This window comes from Erpetoichthys calabaricus, chromosome 14 (genome assembly GCF_900747795.2).
Source record: "Erpetoichthys calabaricus chromosome 14, fErpCal1.3, whole genome shotgun sequence".
In the NCBI taxonomy this organism is placed as follows: Eukaryota; Metazoa; Chordata; class Cladistia; order Polypteriformes; family Polypteridae; genus Erpetoichthys; species Erpetoichthys calabaricus.
The window spans coordinates 4345509-4363722 of NC_041407.2; the positions used below are offsets into that span (position 1 = coordinate 4345509).

General features: G+C 47.4%; 1 protein-coding gene across 1 annotated transcript in view; it reads left to right on the forward strand.

Annotated features, from left to right (window-relative positions):
* tbcd (tubulin folding cofactor D) overlaps positions 1 to 18214 on the forward strand; it is a 125938-nt gene that overhangs the window by 101360 nt on the left and 6364 nt on the right. The window contains exons 28-34 of the mRNA XM_028818650.2: positions 5357 to 5475; positions 7276 to 7367; positions 8100 to 8240; positions 9558 to 9641; positions 10883 to 11041; positions 11481 to 11619; positions 17577 to 17698. Coding sequence (XP_028674483.2) covers positions 5357 to 5475; positions 7276 to 7367; positions 8100 to 8240; positions 9558 to 9641; positions 10883 to 11041; positions 11481 to 11619; positions 17577 to 17698 — 856 coding nt within the window. The remainder of the gene's footprint in view (positions 1 to 5356; positions 5476 to 7275; positions 7368 to 8099; positions 8241 to 9557; positions 9642 to 10882; positions 11042 to 11480; positions 11620 to 17576; positions 17699 to 18214) is intronic.

An 18214-nucleotide genomic window follows, 5' to 3' on the forward strand; every position in this document is an offset into this window, starting at 1 on the left:
CAAGTAGTTACCCAGCTGTCGTTTTGGTAAACTAGCAATGCCATTCATGAATATCAATATACAATGCAGGGCTTGAATTTTAATGTGGGACAGACATGGGGGTTCCCAAAGTGTAACAACAAGGGGGGTAGGGGGACATGTTATAGACTTGGGGGTATTTCAGCATAAGGTTTATAACGAATGATGTCGACATTACAACACTCTGGACGAGAACAGGCTCTGCAGCCCAACAAAGCTCGCCAGTCCCATCCATTTATTTCTTCTAAAAGAACATCAAGTCCAGTTTTGAAAGTCACAAAGGTCTCACTGTCCACCACACTACTTGGTCGCTTATTCCAAGTGTTTATGGTTCTCTGTGTAAAGAAAAACTTCCTAATGTTTGTGTGAAATGTTCTTGATTAACTTGATCCACTGGACTCATTCCCTTCATCATTTTAAACACTTCAGTCAGGTCTCCTCTTAATCTTATTGTGTTTAAACTGTAAAGGCTCAGCTCTTTTAATCTTTCCTCCTAACTCATCCCCTGTCGCTCTTCTCTGGACCTTCTCTTGTGCTGTTATGTCCTTTTTGTATCCTGCAGACCCAAACTGCACTCAGGACTCCAGATGAGGCCTCACCAGTGTGTTATAAAGCTTGAGCAGAACCTCCTGTGACTTGTACTCCACACATCAAGGCGCTATATAACCTGACATTCTGTTTGCCACCTTAATGGCTTCTGAACACTGTTGGGAAGTTGATAGCTTAGAGTCCACTATGACTCCTAAATCCTTCTCATACGGTGGACTCTCGATTCACAGACCGCCCATTGTGTATTCAGACCTCACATTTTTACTTCCTATGTGTTATTCTTTACATTTACTGACATTAAATTTCATTGTCCACAAATCTGCCCAGGCCTGTCTGCTGTCCAAGTCCTTCTCTAATAATTTAACTGATTCCAAATTATCTGCCAATCCACCTCTCTTGGTATCATCTGCAAACTTCACCAGCTTGTTCTTTATATTCCTATCTAAATCATTTATATTTATTAAAAATAGCAGCAGCCCCAGCACTGCCCCCTGCTGGTCACCACTTTTAACACCATTTAGTTCTGATGAGGTTCCTCGCACCTCTGCTTCCTGTGTTTGTGCCAATTCTGCACCCACCTACAAACATCACCCTGAACTGCCACTTCTTTTACTTTGATGCCCAACCTCTCAAGTGGCACCTCATCAAATGCTTTCTTAAAGTCCAGGTAAATAATATAAACTCCACTTTGATCGTATCCTTTTATTACTTCATCATTGAATTGCAGCATGTTTTTTTTTTGTTCTTTATTTCACCTTACACAATTTCTTGTATTAGGAATTTGTTAGTTTTTCGCATACCCCTTGGGGTCAGAGCGCAGGGTCAGCCATTGTACAGCGAGCGCCCCCTGGAGCAATTACAGGATAAGGGTCTTAGGGCCCAGCAGAGTAGGATCTCTTTTGGCAGTGACGGGGATTCGAACCGGCAGCCTTCTGGATACCAGCACAGATCCTTAGCCTCAGCGCCACCTTAGTAAAACACGACCTCCCTCTTCTGAGCCCATGCTGACTGTTCCTCCATTTTATCCTTAATAATTCCTTCCATTCATTTTCCTGTGATGCACGTTAAGCTTACTGGCCTACAGTCGCTTAGATCTGCCCCGTCACCCTTTTTATATAAGCGGATGATATTTGCTATTTTCCAGTCCTCCTGAGTCTCCCCAGTGTGCATTGACTTCCTAAAAATGTGTCAAGGGTTCATATCTGTACTCACCAGCCTCCTTAAGAACTCAAGGGTACGTCTGATCTGCTCCTGGTGATTTGTTTGATTTCAGCAGCTCGTCGTCCTCCCATCATACACCTGATTTGTCTTACCTTGAGCACATTCTCTTGACATGTTTTCCTCTGGAAACTGAAACATATTGCTTAAAATCAATACTAAAAATAAAACCTTTTTACATCTTTGCTATTGAATTAGTGAATTCCAAGAATAAACTGTTTATGTCTAACAGCCTGCTTTTCAAATCTGGTTCGTCATTAACTCACACTTACTATGTTGTGTCCATGCAAGAAGAGAACTCAAATACAAAGTTAAGGTCGAAACCAAACATTCTCACCAAGAAAAGCCAAAGCCCAATGCACAGAGCGAAAAACCAAATGCCTAAATAGCAAAAGAGAGCAAAGAAAGGAGTTTGTTCTAACAACAGCATTCACAGAATGGCAGCACCCATAAATTAAAGAACAAAGCATCAGAAATGGCACAAAATAAATGTAACCGCTCTAACAAACCATTCAAATACAAGGACCTCCGGTAAATTTACATTTGGGATGCCCTAAAACCTAAAAGCCAAAGCTAAACATTATTAAAAAACAACTGAAGTGAAATTGTAACAAGAGAGAGGGGGCCTGTGCCCACCTCATACATGTTTGATTGTTGCAGCCTTGGCAGCGTGAACCCCTGGCGTTGTGTGGCATTGTGTTGTGTAGAAGGCAGTTCTGTTCCTTCTCGTCTGTTTGCACGCCTGTGGGCTTTACTTTATTTGGACTTGTAATCACTCGTCAGCAGCCTGGTGCAGGGCCATCGTCTTTCTCCGGCCTCATCAGTGGCTGGCACCTTCCATCCGTCCTGACTGAGTGTTAACAGCCGTTCCTAATTCTGCAGTATTTCTGAAGGATATGTTAAAAAATGAAGTTACAAAATAAAAACCCTACCACCGCCCACCCATCAAATGACCACGTTCTGTTAGGAAGCCAAGGAACGCAGCACAGGCACGACAGTGGTGAGCAGGCTATCATTACAAATGAAGACGTGTATTTGTGTATTTTTTTTTCTTATTTATTTTTCTGGGTAATTACAAGGCATTTGTGATGTTAGCCGATGGCATTGTGCCCCGTTTACGTTTAGACGGTGAAGTAGTTGCGTGCAATTATTGGCTTTGTGTGCTGTGTCAATACTGTAATCCCCACAGACCAAATGCGCCCGTGTTTAGCCTGTTGCCCCCCCAATATTATTTGATTTATTTGAACTGATGCCAAGTGGTCCTTTTTAACTTTTGAGAGCTGCTGTGTGAAAGGGCATCTGGACACCCTCTGTGGTTTAATGCGCTGCTTTGGCCACCTACAGGGTATCTCGGAGTGAAATCAGAGCGACCCCCAAGTCCATATCTTGGTGTGCGTCAGGATGAGGTGACTCTCGATGGTCTCGTGCGGCGTGTGCTTGTTTTAGTGTTTAATGCCTGGAGTGCTCAGGACCCTTTTTCACTTGGCTGTTGTGGTCTGGACGGCTGGCTCTCTTGGTTTACTGTTTCTACACTAAAGCCGTAAACGTGTCGCAAAACTAATCAAATAATGTTTGTTAACGGAGTGGCACCTCACTCTACTGGTTTCACATAATAATAATAATTCTTTGAATTTATATAGCGCTTTTCTCACTACTTAAAGCGCTCAGCAATTGCAGGTTAAGGACCCAACAGAGCAGAGTCCCTATTGGCATTTATGGGATTCGAACTGGCAACCTTCTGATTACCAGTGCAGATCTCTAACCTCAGAGTCACCACTCTGCCACATGGTCAGTCCCATCCCCAGAGACCCGCACTTCCTCTGATGACCCAAAGACATGCAGTTAGGCTTTACTGTCATTGTTACCTTGGCATGCTGGGAATGTTCCTGGAGTTTTCTTATATTGGCGTCCCACTCGGCATTGGACCCAGCAGTGCACCTCTTGCTGCCTGCATCTCCTCGTCAATACAAGCTGGATACACTAAGCTCAGAAAGTGGGTGGGTGGGTAAGCCAGTGTCACGTTACACAACCTCTTGTCATGGGGTATGTCAGATTTGCTGACCACAGTTGTCATTCTCGTCGTTGGGCCGCGTCAGTTTAAACAAATGAAAATTGCTTGGCATGTCTTCTTCCGGCATAGTCGTTTTTGTGACAGCCAATGGAGCCAGCGCTGTACAAAGGGATAACGGGTACGGCAAGTTCATCTGCAGTCTTTGTCCTGTTTTTCCCTTTTTTCGTTTTTCCAATCTGTTGTGGTACATAAAAAATGAGACATCAGACAGACGGACCTCTGTTCAGTTTGTGAGGTCCCAAACACACACAATTTGTTATTCAGTCGCAGTACTGAATGTACTTAATCTTAGCAAGTTGGGGGCAGTCGTGGGGCCCTCCTGTTTCCACTGGTCGGGTACTCTGACATACCCAGTGACTGCGACTCACCCCGGCAAAACCAAACCAGTCTGATGGCATCTTAAGTCATAGGGACAGGCAGGCTCTGTGCATGTGAGAGCTGAAAGCCAGTGAGAGCTCAGCCAGAAGTGCAATGCATGCTGGGAGGCGGCAGGGAAATGGCAAGACCTTGCAAACTGAAGAGAGGCTCATCCGTGTGTATCGTGTCTTGTGTTTTATGTACTACGACAGAATGGAAAAAATTTGAATCTGAAGTCTGAGCTCGCGGCCTGAGAACGCATTCATACTGGTGATCCGTTACTGGCTGGGAGAAGAACAGACGAACTTGGGATGTTTTAGAAATGTGAAGCGGTGCCGGGACGCCGTCATGGAGTCGAGTACAGTGGTGTGTAATCAATCGTCTTGTGATCTGACATCCTGGGGGCAACGAGGTCAGCCGCCACCGTCGTCGTCAAGTTTGACATCCCCTCTGGCTAGAAGTGGTGTCACGTGATGCTGACCCTCGGAATTTTCAGTTTGAGGATAAAAACGGCGAAACAAAAAGATGAACAAACCGTTTGTATCTGCCACTGCTTATGAGACTCTGAATTGACAAGACAGCAGTGTGTGGCAAATACTGAAATTTATCCCTGAAGTTTTTCTTTGCACAGATAACTAGAGACGCACAGAATAAGAAACCGTAGCGGACAGGTGGACTTAAGACAGCGTTTCTCAACCTTTAAGTATTTGCGACCCGAGTTTTCATAACAGTTTTAATCGCGCCCCCTTAACGTTTTTTTGAAACCCTAATAAAATTTATTCCTATATTTTTTGCTGCCGATACACCGCTACAAGTTTCAAATTTCCCTACGAATAGCGAAATTACGCCTCGTATGGCAACATTCACGCCCCCTTTTTTTGTTACTTCGAACCTCTGACTTAACGGACCTTCAAATCTGGAATTGATATCACTTTAGAGAAATTACGTGGGTAGGATTGGCGAGCATGTTGGGCCAAATTCAGTGATTTTTCTTAAAACTGGTCAAATGTTTGACTTTTGAAGACGCTATTGTGTGCCTTGACGCCTTGGGTGGTGGTGACGAGAAGATTCTTGAGTGTTCAGCCATGCCAGGCCAGTGCCAGAGTGCCATCTTACTTACCTAACTGTCTTCTCTCTGATCAGAGGCTCTAGTGAGCCGGTACGTCTCGGAGCTGGAGAATCCCGAGGAGATGACTCGTTGTGGCTACGCTCTGGGCCTGGGGGCGCTGCCTCACTTCATGCTCCATGGAAGACTAGTGCAGGTAAGCCAGCGAGAGGGTGAAGGTGCCCGACGAATGCACAAAATGGTGACAAGGTCTGTGGTGTCCCTGCGCATTCATCGGCGTTGCTTCAGCATCTTACTTACGCTTTCTATGAACTGAAGGGGTACAAGGGTCTGAAATTCATAGAAGGCTTTCTGCCCAATATGGAGACCATGTTTACAGAAGGATCGAGAAGTTCCCAAGTGGCCAGACAAGTGTTTAGCACGATGATGCCAACACTGAGCGAGTCCACACCGTGAATCTGACACACCGACAAGGATTTCAGTGGAGCGGCCATCAACAAGAGAAACTGACTGATGGAGGGCGACCACAGACATGCCACGTCTCCACGGGTGTGCCAATCATCACAAGAGTGCAGATCAGTATTAAGTTAAGCTTGAATATAGAAGACGACAAATTTCAGGCAGGTCACACGGCCGTTTTAGAGGGCACTATGGGAGGATAATGACTTACTATGGCCTGGTTGCCAGGGTCTTTTGCGCTATATAGATAGATAGATAGATACTTTATTAATCCCAAGGGGAAATTCCAATACTCCAGCAGCAGCATACTGATAAAGAACAATATTAAATTAAAGAGTGACAACAATGCAGGTAAACAGACAATAACTTTGTATAATGTTAACGTTTACCCCCAGGGTGGAATTGAAGAGTCCCATAGTGTGACGGAGGAACGATCTCCTCAGTCTGTCAGTGGAGCAGGACGGTGACAGCAGTCTGTCTCTGAAGCTGCTCCTCTGTCTGGAGATGATCCTGTTTAGTGGATGCAGTGGACTCTCCATGATTGACAGGAGTCTGCTCAGCGCCCTTCGCTCTGCCACAGATGTCAAACTGTCCAGCTCCGTGCCTACAATAGAGCCTGCCTTCCTCACCAGTTTGTCCAGGCGTGAGGCGTCCTTCTTCTTTAGGCTGCCTCCCCAGCACACCACCGCGTAGAAGAGGGCGCTCGCCACAACCGTCTGATAGAACATCTGCAGCATCTTATTGCAGATGTTGAAGGACGCCAGCCTTCTAAGGAAGTATAACCGGCTCTGTCGTCTCTTGCACAGATCATCAGTATTGGCAGTCCAGTCCCAGGTATTTATATGTCTGCACCCTCTGCACACAGTCACCTCTGATGGTCACGGGATCCATAAGAGGTCTGGTCCTCCTAAAGTCCACCATCAGCTCCTTGGTTTTGCTGGTGTTCAGGTGTAGGTGGTTCGAGTCGGTTTAACCCTTCGGCTTGATAAACTACTGACTCGTTTTAGAAAAGCCTCACATCTCTGCTCTCCTCCATTGTAGTTTCAGGTCACTGGTACAAATGGGCGAGTCCTACTTAGCTGCTTTTATCCCCTCGTTGTCGTTGCTCTTAAAACGCTTATTGCCAGAAGTTTTGCCCACAAGACGGGTGGTGGGTATCTGCACCAAGGAGCTGCCCAGCCAGTTTGTGTTCTTGTAACTGGCGTACCAACTGCAGTCTGTTGGCGATGGTTTGGGTGATTTTGATCTCCTCAGTTTGCCTTCCATTGCTGCTGATTGTTGTTGTTGGCGGTACGTAAAGTTAACTGTTTTGAAGACGACGGGCGCCTTTTCTCTGAGTTTTGTAAGCCTGGTCTTTTCTTGTTTCCATTCTGAGTAACAAGTTAGGGTTCACCACACTGATGATTCGTGTTCCTGCTCTTGGCCTTGCCCCTACTTCAGCCCTAACCCATTTTGGTGTCACATTCGTGTCCTTTTGTGCTTTTACCATCTCAGACTTGGCTGCTGCGGCTGTAATGAGGTTTATCTACTGTTACAGGTGCTGGAAGGTTTGCGGAAAGCTGCCAGCATCCGTGCCAAAGATGCCCGCTTTGCTGAAGCTCGTCGAGATGCTCTTATTGCCATAGCACGGTAAGGGTTAATTACATGGTGTCCCCTCACCCCCCCCCCCCCCCTTTTCTGTTGACATGAATACAAGCGCTGCCACCACCAAAGTGTTTTAAGTCAACACAAGCTTCATAAAACACACCTTCACAACCTGTTCTGCCACCACTGAATTTCCTGCCTTACCAGCTTCAATGTGCATTGGCCACACTTGGATGCCCTCCTGGCCCTTGTCCCCGTTGACCTCAGAGGGTCCTTTAGTATTGTAACCCACCGCTGAGAATGCAGTCTGCATAATTATAATTCTTAAAATGAGGGCAATGAGTTGTCTCCCACCTGAAGATGAAGTTGGTCTGTGGTGGGGCACTCGGATCCTCACAACTGGACACAAGGACACCACACAATGGACATCCTAGAATGCCAAAGCTGAATGTGGAGTTCAGTGGCACCTTTGCCTGATTTTAGTTTGAGCCCTGAGCCACCCTAGAGCCCCAAAGCTGATGTGACGTGGCTGCGGGACCCTCGGGCGTCCAGAGGTCCGTTTCAGACGTACAGTACAAGCCCATACGTTTACACACGCAAGCATTTGGGTTTGGCTGTTTGAATGGCTGCCCACTCTTGTCCTTTCACGGTTCCATTGTCAACATGGCAGGTGAGTGACCAGGATGAGTGGGGAAGGAGCGAAGCTGGACGACTGGCCTGATGGTCCCACACCGGGCTGCCTGACGTTTCTCTTTTTTTTTTGCTTCCTCACCACAGGGTTTGTGAATCGGCAGGAGTGAGTCCTCAAGGCCCAGCTGATTCCGTTGTGTGTGCGGGCAACGTACCCCTGATATACGGCACCCTGCTAGAAGGAGTCTGTGACTACACCGTGGACAGCCGAGGGGACGTGGGAGCGTGGTGAGTGACGTGAGGTGATAACTCGGATAGTCTGGAATATACAATACATGAACGATGGATGTGCCCATCTTTAACAGACAAATGACACTACACACGGATACCCATGCCACAAATAAAATCCACGCCGCCTTGTACTTTTGACCAGCATTGCGCCCAGATGCCACTTTTCATGTCATTTGTGCAATGCTAAAATGTCTGCTGACAGATAAAAGTAACTGTGCTTCATGCACAAATATGCCACCCGCAGTCGATGCCAGTCGACCCGCAGCCTCCAGATAGGAAACTAACGGCCACGTGAGACTCGCGTTTATCGTTTCTCGTTTTAGAGTCTCGGCCCCCTTTTCTCCAAATCCTCTCAAAGGATGGGCTCCTCTCCTGTGCCACACTCGAGGTTCTAGACGTGTCTGCCAGCTGGTTTATAAAGTAATTTTCATGGACCCAGCAGATTTTTGATTTTCAGACTTTTGTGGGATCCAAAGGCTAAATTAGGGGTTGCTGCCCCCCCCCATGTTTTCTATGTAATTACGATTGATTCAGAATGGCCACCTTTAGGACATTTTTTCTTTCGTCTATTATTACCCAGTGTCCTGTGGGCACTGGCCTGTTTGCACATTTTTCACAAAAGCACACCTGACCAGGAAGTGGACTCTTTGTTTCGGTTGCCCTTCAAGGGCATGTTGGCACCAGTGCCTCTTACTGGCATGTGAAAATGAGAGTCAGATTCTTAGTGCCATATCTCCCACTAGTGACAGCCTGGTCCGTGATGTCAGCACAGTAGCCTTCCTGCTGTGGCACTGGACACACATGATTGACATGTGGGCAGCGTGTCGAGAAGGACATTTCCAGGACTGGTGGTCCTCTGAGCCCGATGTCCCATCTCACTTACTCATGCCTAGGGTTGGTGGTCTGAAAGGCTAAGGAGAGAATTCTGTGAGGTGGCAAGTCAAAAAAAAAAAAAAAAAATTCATCTCCCCCTGTGCTGTGACGACGCGGCTCTCACTAAACGCATCTGAAGACCCCACAATGGTGATAACTCATTTTTAATATCATTTTGCCTTATTCTGTCTTCCCAAACCAGAAAATCCCGTGTGGCGCAGGGCAAGTGCCTACAAGAAATCAGTAAGGGCTTAAAGTTTTAAAGCGAAGTGCTGAGAGGCAGGTGGGCGTGTGAGAAGAACTGGTTGATGCTGCCCACCCACTGCAGTGTGTCAGTTCCCAGGCTCCTCTGCCTCGTGTAGCTAATGATTCAGCAGCTTTCCTGCTAATCCTCACAAGCGCCATGTGATACTTGTGTGTGTGTTTTTTTTTGTCCTGCAGGGTGCGGCAGGCTGCCCTGACCAGCTTAATGAAGGTGACGGTGCTCCTCGTCCAGAACTGCCCAGAACTCATCACGCCAGACATGTATGTCTTCATGTTATTTGCGTGTGCATCCTTGCTGGTGACACTTCTTTCTACTGGTGGGTACGGGAGGGGCACAGCTGATGGGTGCCAGGAGCTCGGGGATTGCTGGCATCCAGCTCAAGTGATGTCTCAGGGGCTTCTTGTATAGGTAGGGTTCAGGCCCCACTACTAACTGACCCCAAGAAAGGCAAGTAACCCGCTAGTAGGCCTGTGCCAGTAGACCGTTAATATGCAAAAACGGTAAGACTAAACCCCTCACTACCTGGATGGACCAATCGGGGCCAATGAAACTGTGACCTCGCCCTCCAACGTGTCCCGCGCTCCAGTTGATTTCATGGTTGAACAGTTTCTGCCCTTCGTTACAGTGGGCAGCGTCTCTGGCACAACTGCCTCATGCTGGCAATGTCGGTGACCTTGGGTAAAAATAATTAAAAGGAGTGACGGCAAAGATGGAGGTTATCTGGAAGTCAGACGTGACTTGTGCAATTTGGACTCTTTATAAAGTAAATGATAAAAGGAGAAGCTGAAAACCGAAAAGAGGTGAATTAACAAGGTGCGTTCTTCACAAAGGAAGTCGTTAAATTGTGAAATTTGAGCAATTTGAGACATAATTACAAAACAAACTAAAGAGCAGTGAATCTCAGCAGACCTGAGGACCATCAGCTACATCTCTGTGCTGGCCGGTGGGGTGTGCTGGGGTTGTGACGTCACTTCAGGAGAGGGGCCCACCAAGGCATCCAGCTGATCACAGATATGGTGAGCCTTCTGGTCCTGCTGGCGGCGGCAGTGGTGGAGGACAAAATGAAGACCAAACTGATGGACTCTGTGTGACACACACACACTGAGGACTTTCAGCCAGCAGAAGTGTGTCGAGGAATGCTGCCGGGATTCCTGGCAATATGCCTTTATAGTGTCTTACTGGGGCTGCTCTTGTATCAGTGAAGCCGCATGTTTTCTTCTTTTTGTACCTCGTGTGTGCGAGTTTGAGGCGGTGGTTGTGTGTTATGATATTTCTTGAGCTGCAGTAAAAAGCCATATTTCTCCTGATTGGCTACCGTTAGCAGTGACGTGATTTCAACTGTTTATACTAACAACTGTCACGTTTCTCAGTAACACAATCATTACAGTTATTTGTTTAAATGAAAAATTGAACCGCAACAATACGTTAACAGTGAGACAACACCACGAGGACTGTGAAAGGTGTCCCCTGACCGAATGCCCTGCTCTCTCTGTCCCCACAGCTCATCCCGGATGTTCTGCTGTCTGGCCCAGCAGTCCGCTGAGAAGATCGACTGCTTCCGCGCGCACGCCGGCCACGTCTTCCTGACGCTTCTGCACTTTGAACAGCCTGTCGTGCCGCACATTCCGTACCGGGAGGAGCTGTTAAAGATTTTTCCCAGGTTGGTGACATTGTGGTCTTTCTTTTCTGCAGCCGTGTCACCTGTGACGTCACAGGACGCGTGTGAAGATGTTCTCTTGCTTGGCATGGAGGCCTGGATTGCTTGTTTTAGTGTTTTTGGGCCTTGCTGTCTCAGTATCCTGATCTCCTCTTTGCCATCGTGTCATGTGTTGTGCAGTGATGAATGGCGAGCGACCACAGGGTCCGCTTTCTCATGAAATGCACTTGACAGTTTGGGGAGGTTCCCCCCCACCCCCTGCTCATTTGACAGTTCATCCAGAGGTACACAGCAGCTTAAAGCCACGTGGGTTCACCTATAAACATCATTTTTGATTCCCAGGCCGATGCCCACCGTGTGCTCCCCCTGTCGTTGTCATAATTGTGCAAGTGCTCACCTTGAAAGGCGCTTTATGACGATTTTTGTTCTTTTGTGTTTGCAGAACAGACATTGAGACTCTGAACTGGAATGCACCGTCCCAGGCCTTTCCTCGCATCACACAGCTGCTGTCGCTGCCCATCTACCAGTGCCCGACTTTGCTTGGGCTCACCGTGTCAGTTGGGGGGCTAACAGAGTCCACGGTAAGTGGTGTTTGCTGTTGGCCCAAGTAGTGGGCTCTTTCCAGTTTCAGGAGTGGCCCGTGAGAGTCGGAACGGGCAGACCCAGTGCCCTTGTGACACTGGTGGCGCATGTTTTCGCAATGTGACGTTCACCCATGTCCCGTGTCACTGGACCACCAGAGGTAACACAGTAGGCTGCTGGCATAAATTAGAGGATGGAGTGAAGTGGTATGGAAGTCGGCGAGCATCTTGACGTGTTTTGAGCTCCACACGAAACCAGCAGCACACCAACAGCCAACCCACTAGCGGAACTCCATGAATGGAGACAAAAAGCCGTTACATCTGTTGCTTCTCTGCATTTGTGCCGTCATTTGTGTTCATTTACTATATAAACGTGTCCACCCCCTTGGAAGTTGTCGCTTTTTCTTGTTACACAACTTTGACACAGTGGATTGAATTGAGCTTTTCTGACCCTGATCAACACAACGTGGAAACAGATCTCCGCAAAAAGGTCACAATTATTTGTAAATATAAAAACAAAATAATGGACCGCGTTACGTGTTGACCCTCGCCAAGTCAGATGGCAGCCTTGATGCTGTAGGCTTAGGTCTGCCTCTGTCAGGGGGGTTGGTTGAATACTTCTGAGTTCAGTTTTATAATTCATTTGGAACACTTAAAGGGTCTTTTTCCATTGGCCAGTGTCGAAAAAGCCAAACTCACCCCACTGTCATTCAATGTTGTGCATCAAGAAAATGGGAAAACTTCCGAGGGGGCGACCACTTCAAATGGCCGCCGAGTGTCCATCGTCCAGTCGTGTTCAGACCCTCACTAAAGGTCAGCACAGTGGCAGGTGACCACCATTCACTGCTCAGTGGTTTTATGGTGGTGTTAGGATGTTCTTTGTTATTTGTCACCATGCCAGGGTGAGTCAAAGTGATGTTAACACATTACTGGCACTGCTGTGTTTATACTTGGGGACAATTTATGTGCCACCTGTGGTCCACGTGTCGAACATGATGGCCAACAGGTTGAGACATTCCTGTAAGTCAGGGGTGCCCACACTTTTTTGACTAGCGAGCTACTTTTAAAATGATCTACCAACATTAAAAATGATATGCAGTGCATCCGGAAAGTATTCACAGCACATCACTTTTTCCACATTTTGTTATGTTACAGCCTTATTCCAAAATGGATTAAATTCATTTTTTTTCCTCAGAATTCTACACACAACACCCCATAATGACAACGTGAAAAAAGTTTACTTGAGATTATTGCAAATTTATTACAAATAAAAAAATTGAAAAATCCCATGTACATAAGTATTCACAGCCTTTGTCTTGAAGCTCCAAATTGAGCTCCGGTGCATCCTGTTTCCCCTGATCATCCTTGAGATGTTTCTGCAGCTTCATTGGAGTCCACCTGTGGTAAATTCAGTTGATTGGACCTGATTTGGAAAGGCACACACCTGTCTATAGAAGGTCCCACAGTTGACAGTTCATGTCAGAGCACAAACCAAGCATGAAGTCAAAGGAATTGTCTGTAGACCTCCGAGACAGGATTGTCTTGAGGCACAAATCTGGGGAAGGTTACAGAAACATTTCTGCTGCTTTGAAGGTCCCAATGAGCACAGTGGCCTCCATCATCCGTAAGTGGAAGAAGTTCGAAACCACCAGGACTCTTCCTAGAGCTGGCCGGTCATCTAAACTGAGCGATCAGGGGAGAAGGGCCTTAGTCAGGGAGGTGACCAAGAACCCGATGGTCACTCTGTCAGAGGTCCTCTGTGGAGAGAGGAGAACCTTCAAGAAGGACAACCATCTCTGCAGCAATCCACCAATCAGGCCTGTATGGTAGAGTGGCCAGACGGAAGCCACTCCTTAGTAAAAGGCACATGGCAGCCCGCCTGGAGTTTGCCAAAAGGCACCTGAAGGACTCTCAGACCATGAGAAAGAAAATTCTCTGGTCTGATGAGACAAAGATTGAACTCTTTGGTGTGAATGCTAGGTGTCACGTTTGGAGGAAACCAGGCACCGCTCATCACCAGTCCAATACCATCCCTACAGTGAAGCATGGTGGTGGCAGCATCATGCTGTGGGGAACTGGGAGACTAGTCAGGATAAAGAGAAAGATGACTGCAGCAATGTACAGAGACATCCTGGATGAAAACCTGCTCCAGAGCGCTCTTGACCTCAGACTGGGGCGACTGAGGTTCATCTTTCAGCAGGACAACGACCCTAAGCACACAGCCAAGATATCAAAGGAGTGGCTTCAGGACAACTCTGTGAATGTCCTTGAGTGGCCCAGCCAGAGCCCAGACTTGAATCTGATTGAACATCTCTGGAGAGATCTTAAAATGGCTGTGCACCGACGCTGCCCATCCAACCTGATGGAGCTTAAGAGGTGCTGCGAAGAGGAATGGGCGAAACTGGCCAAGGATAGGTGTGCCAAGCTTGTGGCATCATATTCTAAAAGACTTGAGGCTGGAATTGCTGCCAAAGGGGCATCGACAAAGTATTGAGCAAAGGCTGTGAATACTTATGGACATGGGATTTCTCAGTTTTTTTTTTATTTTTTAATAAATTTTAATAATTTCATTATGGGGTGTTGTGTGTAGAATTCTGAGGAAAAAAATGAATTTAATCCATTTTGGAATAAGGCTGTAACATAACAAAATGTGGAAAAAGTGATGAAGCGCTGGGAATACTTTCCGGATGCACTGTGTATATATATTATATAATATATGAAGTATACTTTATACATAAAATATATGTTGTCGTACCTTGTATAACTGAATAACCCTTATGGCACAATAACAATTCAGTACATTTATGGTCACTACAGTATTTGGATTTAATAATCTTCATGTGAGATAAGGCTGACTGGCATAAATTAATAAGTAGAGGCGAGTAACGCAGTCACGGTGGCTGCTCATTCCCTCACGTTTTCCTCTGTGAGCCCCAGACTTCAGCTGGATGTCATCCTGTAGTCAGAATCTCGTCCTCCACTGTGGAGGAGTTTTACGTGAAGCAGTGTTGCAGTTTTTGATGCGGGTGAATCCCCTCAACATCTTCCCTAATGGAGAGCACTTACTGTAAATGTAGCGATTGGCTCAAGTAAAGCCGAGTCTTGAAGCCGTCTGTCGAAGTCTGACTTCCAGTTTTCAGTCGGCCCCGTGTAGCGGATTCTGTCAAGTTGCGCTCACGCCTTCCTTTGCGTCTCCAGCTCTGACGTGAGGTTTTGGATGTTCCCCAAATCGAGGCGTGCTGCAGCGTTGATGACTTTTCATTTGAAAGCACTAACTGAGCTAATCATATTGACCAGGGTTTTGCCTTTTCCTTGCAGCTGTAAATTAAACTCATTCAACATGTTGGTCAGATCGGAAAAAAAATGCCAAGTCTAGCGGCCATTGATCTTTATTAAGTTGTTTGTATTCTGCATGTTTAATGACGAGGAGACACTCCTTTTTCTCCGGCCAGGGGTCACGAAATCTCAGCAGGAATTTCTCCCAAGCCATCTGCCTCAACGAAGGCCTGTTTTTATCATCTCTCCATCTTGGAAGGACTTAATGATCGAGTGACTCGCCCAGAACGATGCTTCGGTGTGTCTGCCTTCGTTTTGAATTCAGCCGACGGCTGTCCGATTTAACTGCGATTTTAGTTCCCTCTCCTTTTCCTTTCTTGGATCGCTTTTCAGAAGGAAGTCAGTTTCGTAGTTTTTATGAACAGTTTGAAGTGCCTTTCCACATTTTCCTTCTTTGGAATATCAATGACAGACTGACAGATCAGACAAACGCACTTCGATTGTGACATTGTGTTGAGAAAAAAAAAGTCCTCTTCCAATTCCACATCCAGCCCACGCCCTCCGCAAACACATTTTTTTAAATCCCTTCTTTATAGTCGATATAAATTGGAAGGCCAACGCGATCACTTAGATAGCCGGAGTTCTGCAGTAGCTCACCGTTTGATTGTGCGTGCGGATGGCCAGCGTGTTAGAAGAGAGATCTCCGACTGGCCGCCCTGTACGTCAATCAAGTGGCTAATGCCATAGAGAGGATATTTGATAGACTAACGTTTAAAAAAATTTTTTTGAATGCAACGCGATCTACCAGTCAATCGCAATCGACGTATTGGGCACCCCAGCTGTAAGTCAGTTTGCACATATCAAGTATGTTTTGTGAATAAATTGTTTCTGCCATTCAAATGTTACCATCATTTTGGCTTGCTGTGTATTTATATATTTTACTTGACTTGCATTCCTTTAGTTTTTTCCATTTGGGCAGGTGGTCTCTCAGTGTCACCCTTAACTGCCATGCCACCCTCTACCAGCCACCCCACGCACTGAAGAGAAGGCCGCAGCAGTCATGTGGACGGTTAATGAGCACTGAGAAGTTGTGCTTGTGTGCCCAGGAGATGGCGCCAGTCGGTCACATTTCACGCTCATTCATGAAAATGAAGATTGTGAGGCCGGTGGGCCTGCAGCTTCATGTACCCCCACAAGTCACCTCTCACTTTGCTTTTGGGTCGTTACCATCTCATTTATCGGTCAGGCTGCTAAACACTGGCATTTACTAACTGACCAGTCCAGACTCGGAGCTGGATGCCATTCTTGATATTCCTAAATTTCAGAGACACCTGTTTGACTCGCTAGTGGCCTCAGTTTTTCTGGCCATGGATTCCACAGGACAGTGCAGGTCCTACACATCTGAGGTCTGCCCCGTCTTACTGCCACCTCGTGCCAAAGATGCTGGAGAAGATGAGATTTGGGGGCCATGCAGGCCAGTGACGTGTAGAGATGGGGGGGGGGTTTGGGTTAGGTCAGCACCCACCGTGTGAGGTTTCGCCGTAACCCCTTTGTGTCATCTGAAGCGGAGTCACACGCGAGACCGAGTGTGGGCAGTGGCCAGTCTGAGCCATCGGCTCACTGGAGACCCCCTAGAGTGACACGTGTCACGTTACGATGACACACACAGGTACCTCCATTGCCACGAGTTGAAATTAAAAAAAAAAAAAAAATGGGCATGGCCCGGCGGCTCGTTCTTCACAGGATTTCCTCCCGCATTATAAATAGCTAAGTGCTCGAGCGTCTCCTTCCCCTTTGTGCCCATCATGGGTGCCTGGCAGAGAGGAGACGTCCACCTTAAACAGATTGGCAGCCAGCATTTTCTCGATATACGACGTCGTTTTTTTTTTTTTTCTTTTTAAGTAGTTGTTGCTGCAGAACTTCCTGCTGGTGCCGCCTTTGAAAAGGTGGGCAGCATCCCCAGGAGCCGCCCGCTCTCGTGCAGCTTCCTAAATGCCAAGACATTTTTGGGTGAAGCCAATGAACCAAATGGCCAGCGTGTCCAGCTTGGCCTGCATGCAGATTAGCTCTCTATCCATTAGGCCACCCACCGGGCACTGGCATCGAATGGAGTGCCCCTGACAGGAGACGGGAAGCTGCTCACCGAGGAGCGGACAGAGCTTTTTATTCACAGTGCCAACTTTTGCAGTTCTGAGGCTCTGTGGGCCAAGTGCTAGAAACGGAGGCCAAGGCATGAAGCTCAGTCAGTCCGACTCGTTGGTATTCACCTTCTGCTCCCAGTTAATCCTGCAGGTTTGGGGGGGGGGGGGTTCATTCATTTTGGGACCACTCCTTCAAACGACTGCAGCTCAGTGGTAATGTGCTCTTTTTCCCTGTACTTCTCCCTCCCTTGTGTAATAAACCCGTCATCTGCATGGCCTGCAGCCTCACTAGTGACTCAGTGTGCCAGCTGGCTCTCAGTGACACCAAGTGGTCCGGTAAATCTGGAGGTGGACAATGGGATGGCCGCTCTGAGCCTGGCATCAGTAATGAAGGTCACAGCCAGGGTCTGCTCATTGCTCTAAAGACGTACTGGCCTCACAGGGAGCCCACCAATGCCGGGGGGGTCTGTGACGACTTGTGGGCGGCTGGCTTGCTTCCATAGGTGACCCAGTGAACTGTATGGTGGTCTTTCTTTGCAGGTTCGCCACTCGGGTCAGTCTCTGTTCAGTTACCTGGAGACCATCAAGCAGGACAGAAGAGCCCTGACCGAGTTCTGCAGCACCCTGCTGCGTATCTTCAGGGATCATCAGCGCAACGACAGGTCAGCCCACTGTGCGTGAAAAATTATAAAGGGGCAACGGCAGGAACAACTGTGGGGGGGGGGGGGGTCTCAAAAATGACAGCACAAGTCAAACCCGCACTTCACGTTTACATTTCAGCCCGTGTCTGTGAGGCAAAGGCACAAAACAGTCTGGCTGCCCCAGTAAGTGCCAAGGCTGCCCGTTTGCAGTGTGAGGATTGCCCGCCAGATCAAGTGATGGGTTGTTGGGGGATCTGAATGTTTTATCGTTTTTGATTTTCCTTGCATGTACCACGAGGCCCACAAGAAACTCGTCTTACATTCCTAGACATTGTGTGTTGGGGGAAATCGCGCATAGGGGGCCGTGCCCCTCAATAAGCGTATAAACGTCAGTAGCTTTAAATGTTAAGATACCTGGTGGGGTGACTCGGGCTCCGCCTGTGAGGCGTAACTTCACAAAAGTGAAGCGACAAGATGCATGCTGGGTAATCACAGCCGAATGGCCGTTAAGGGGGTCCGACAGCGCAGGCTCTCCTC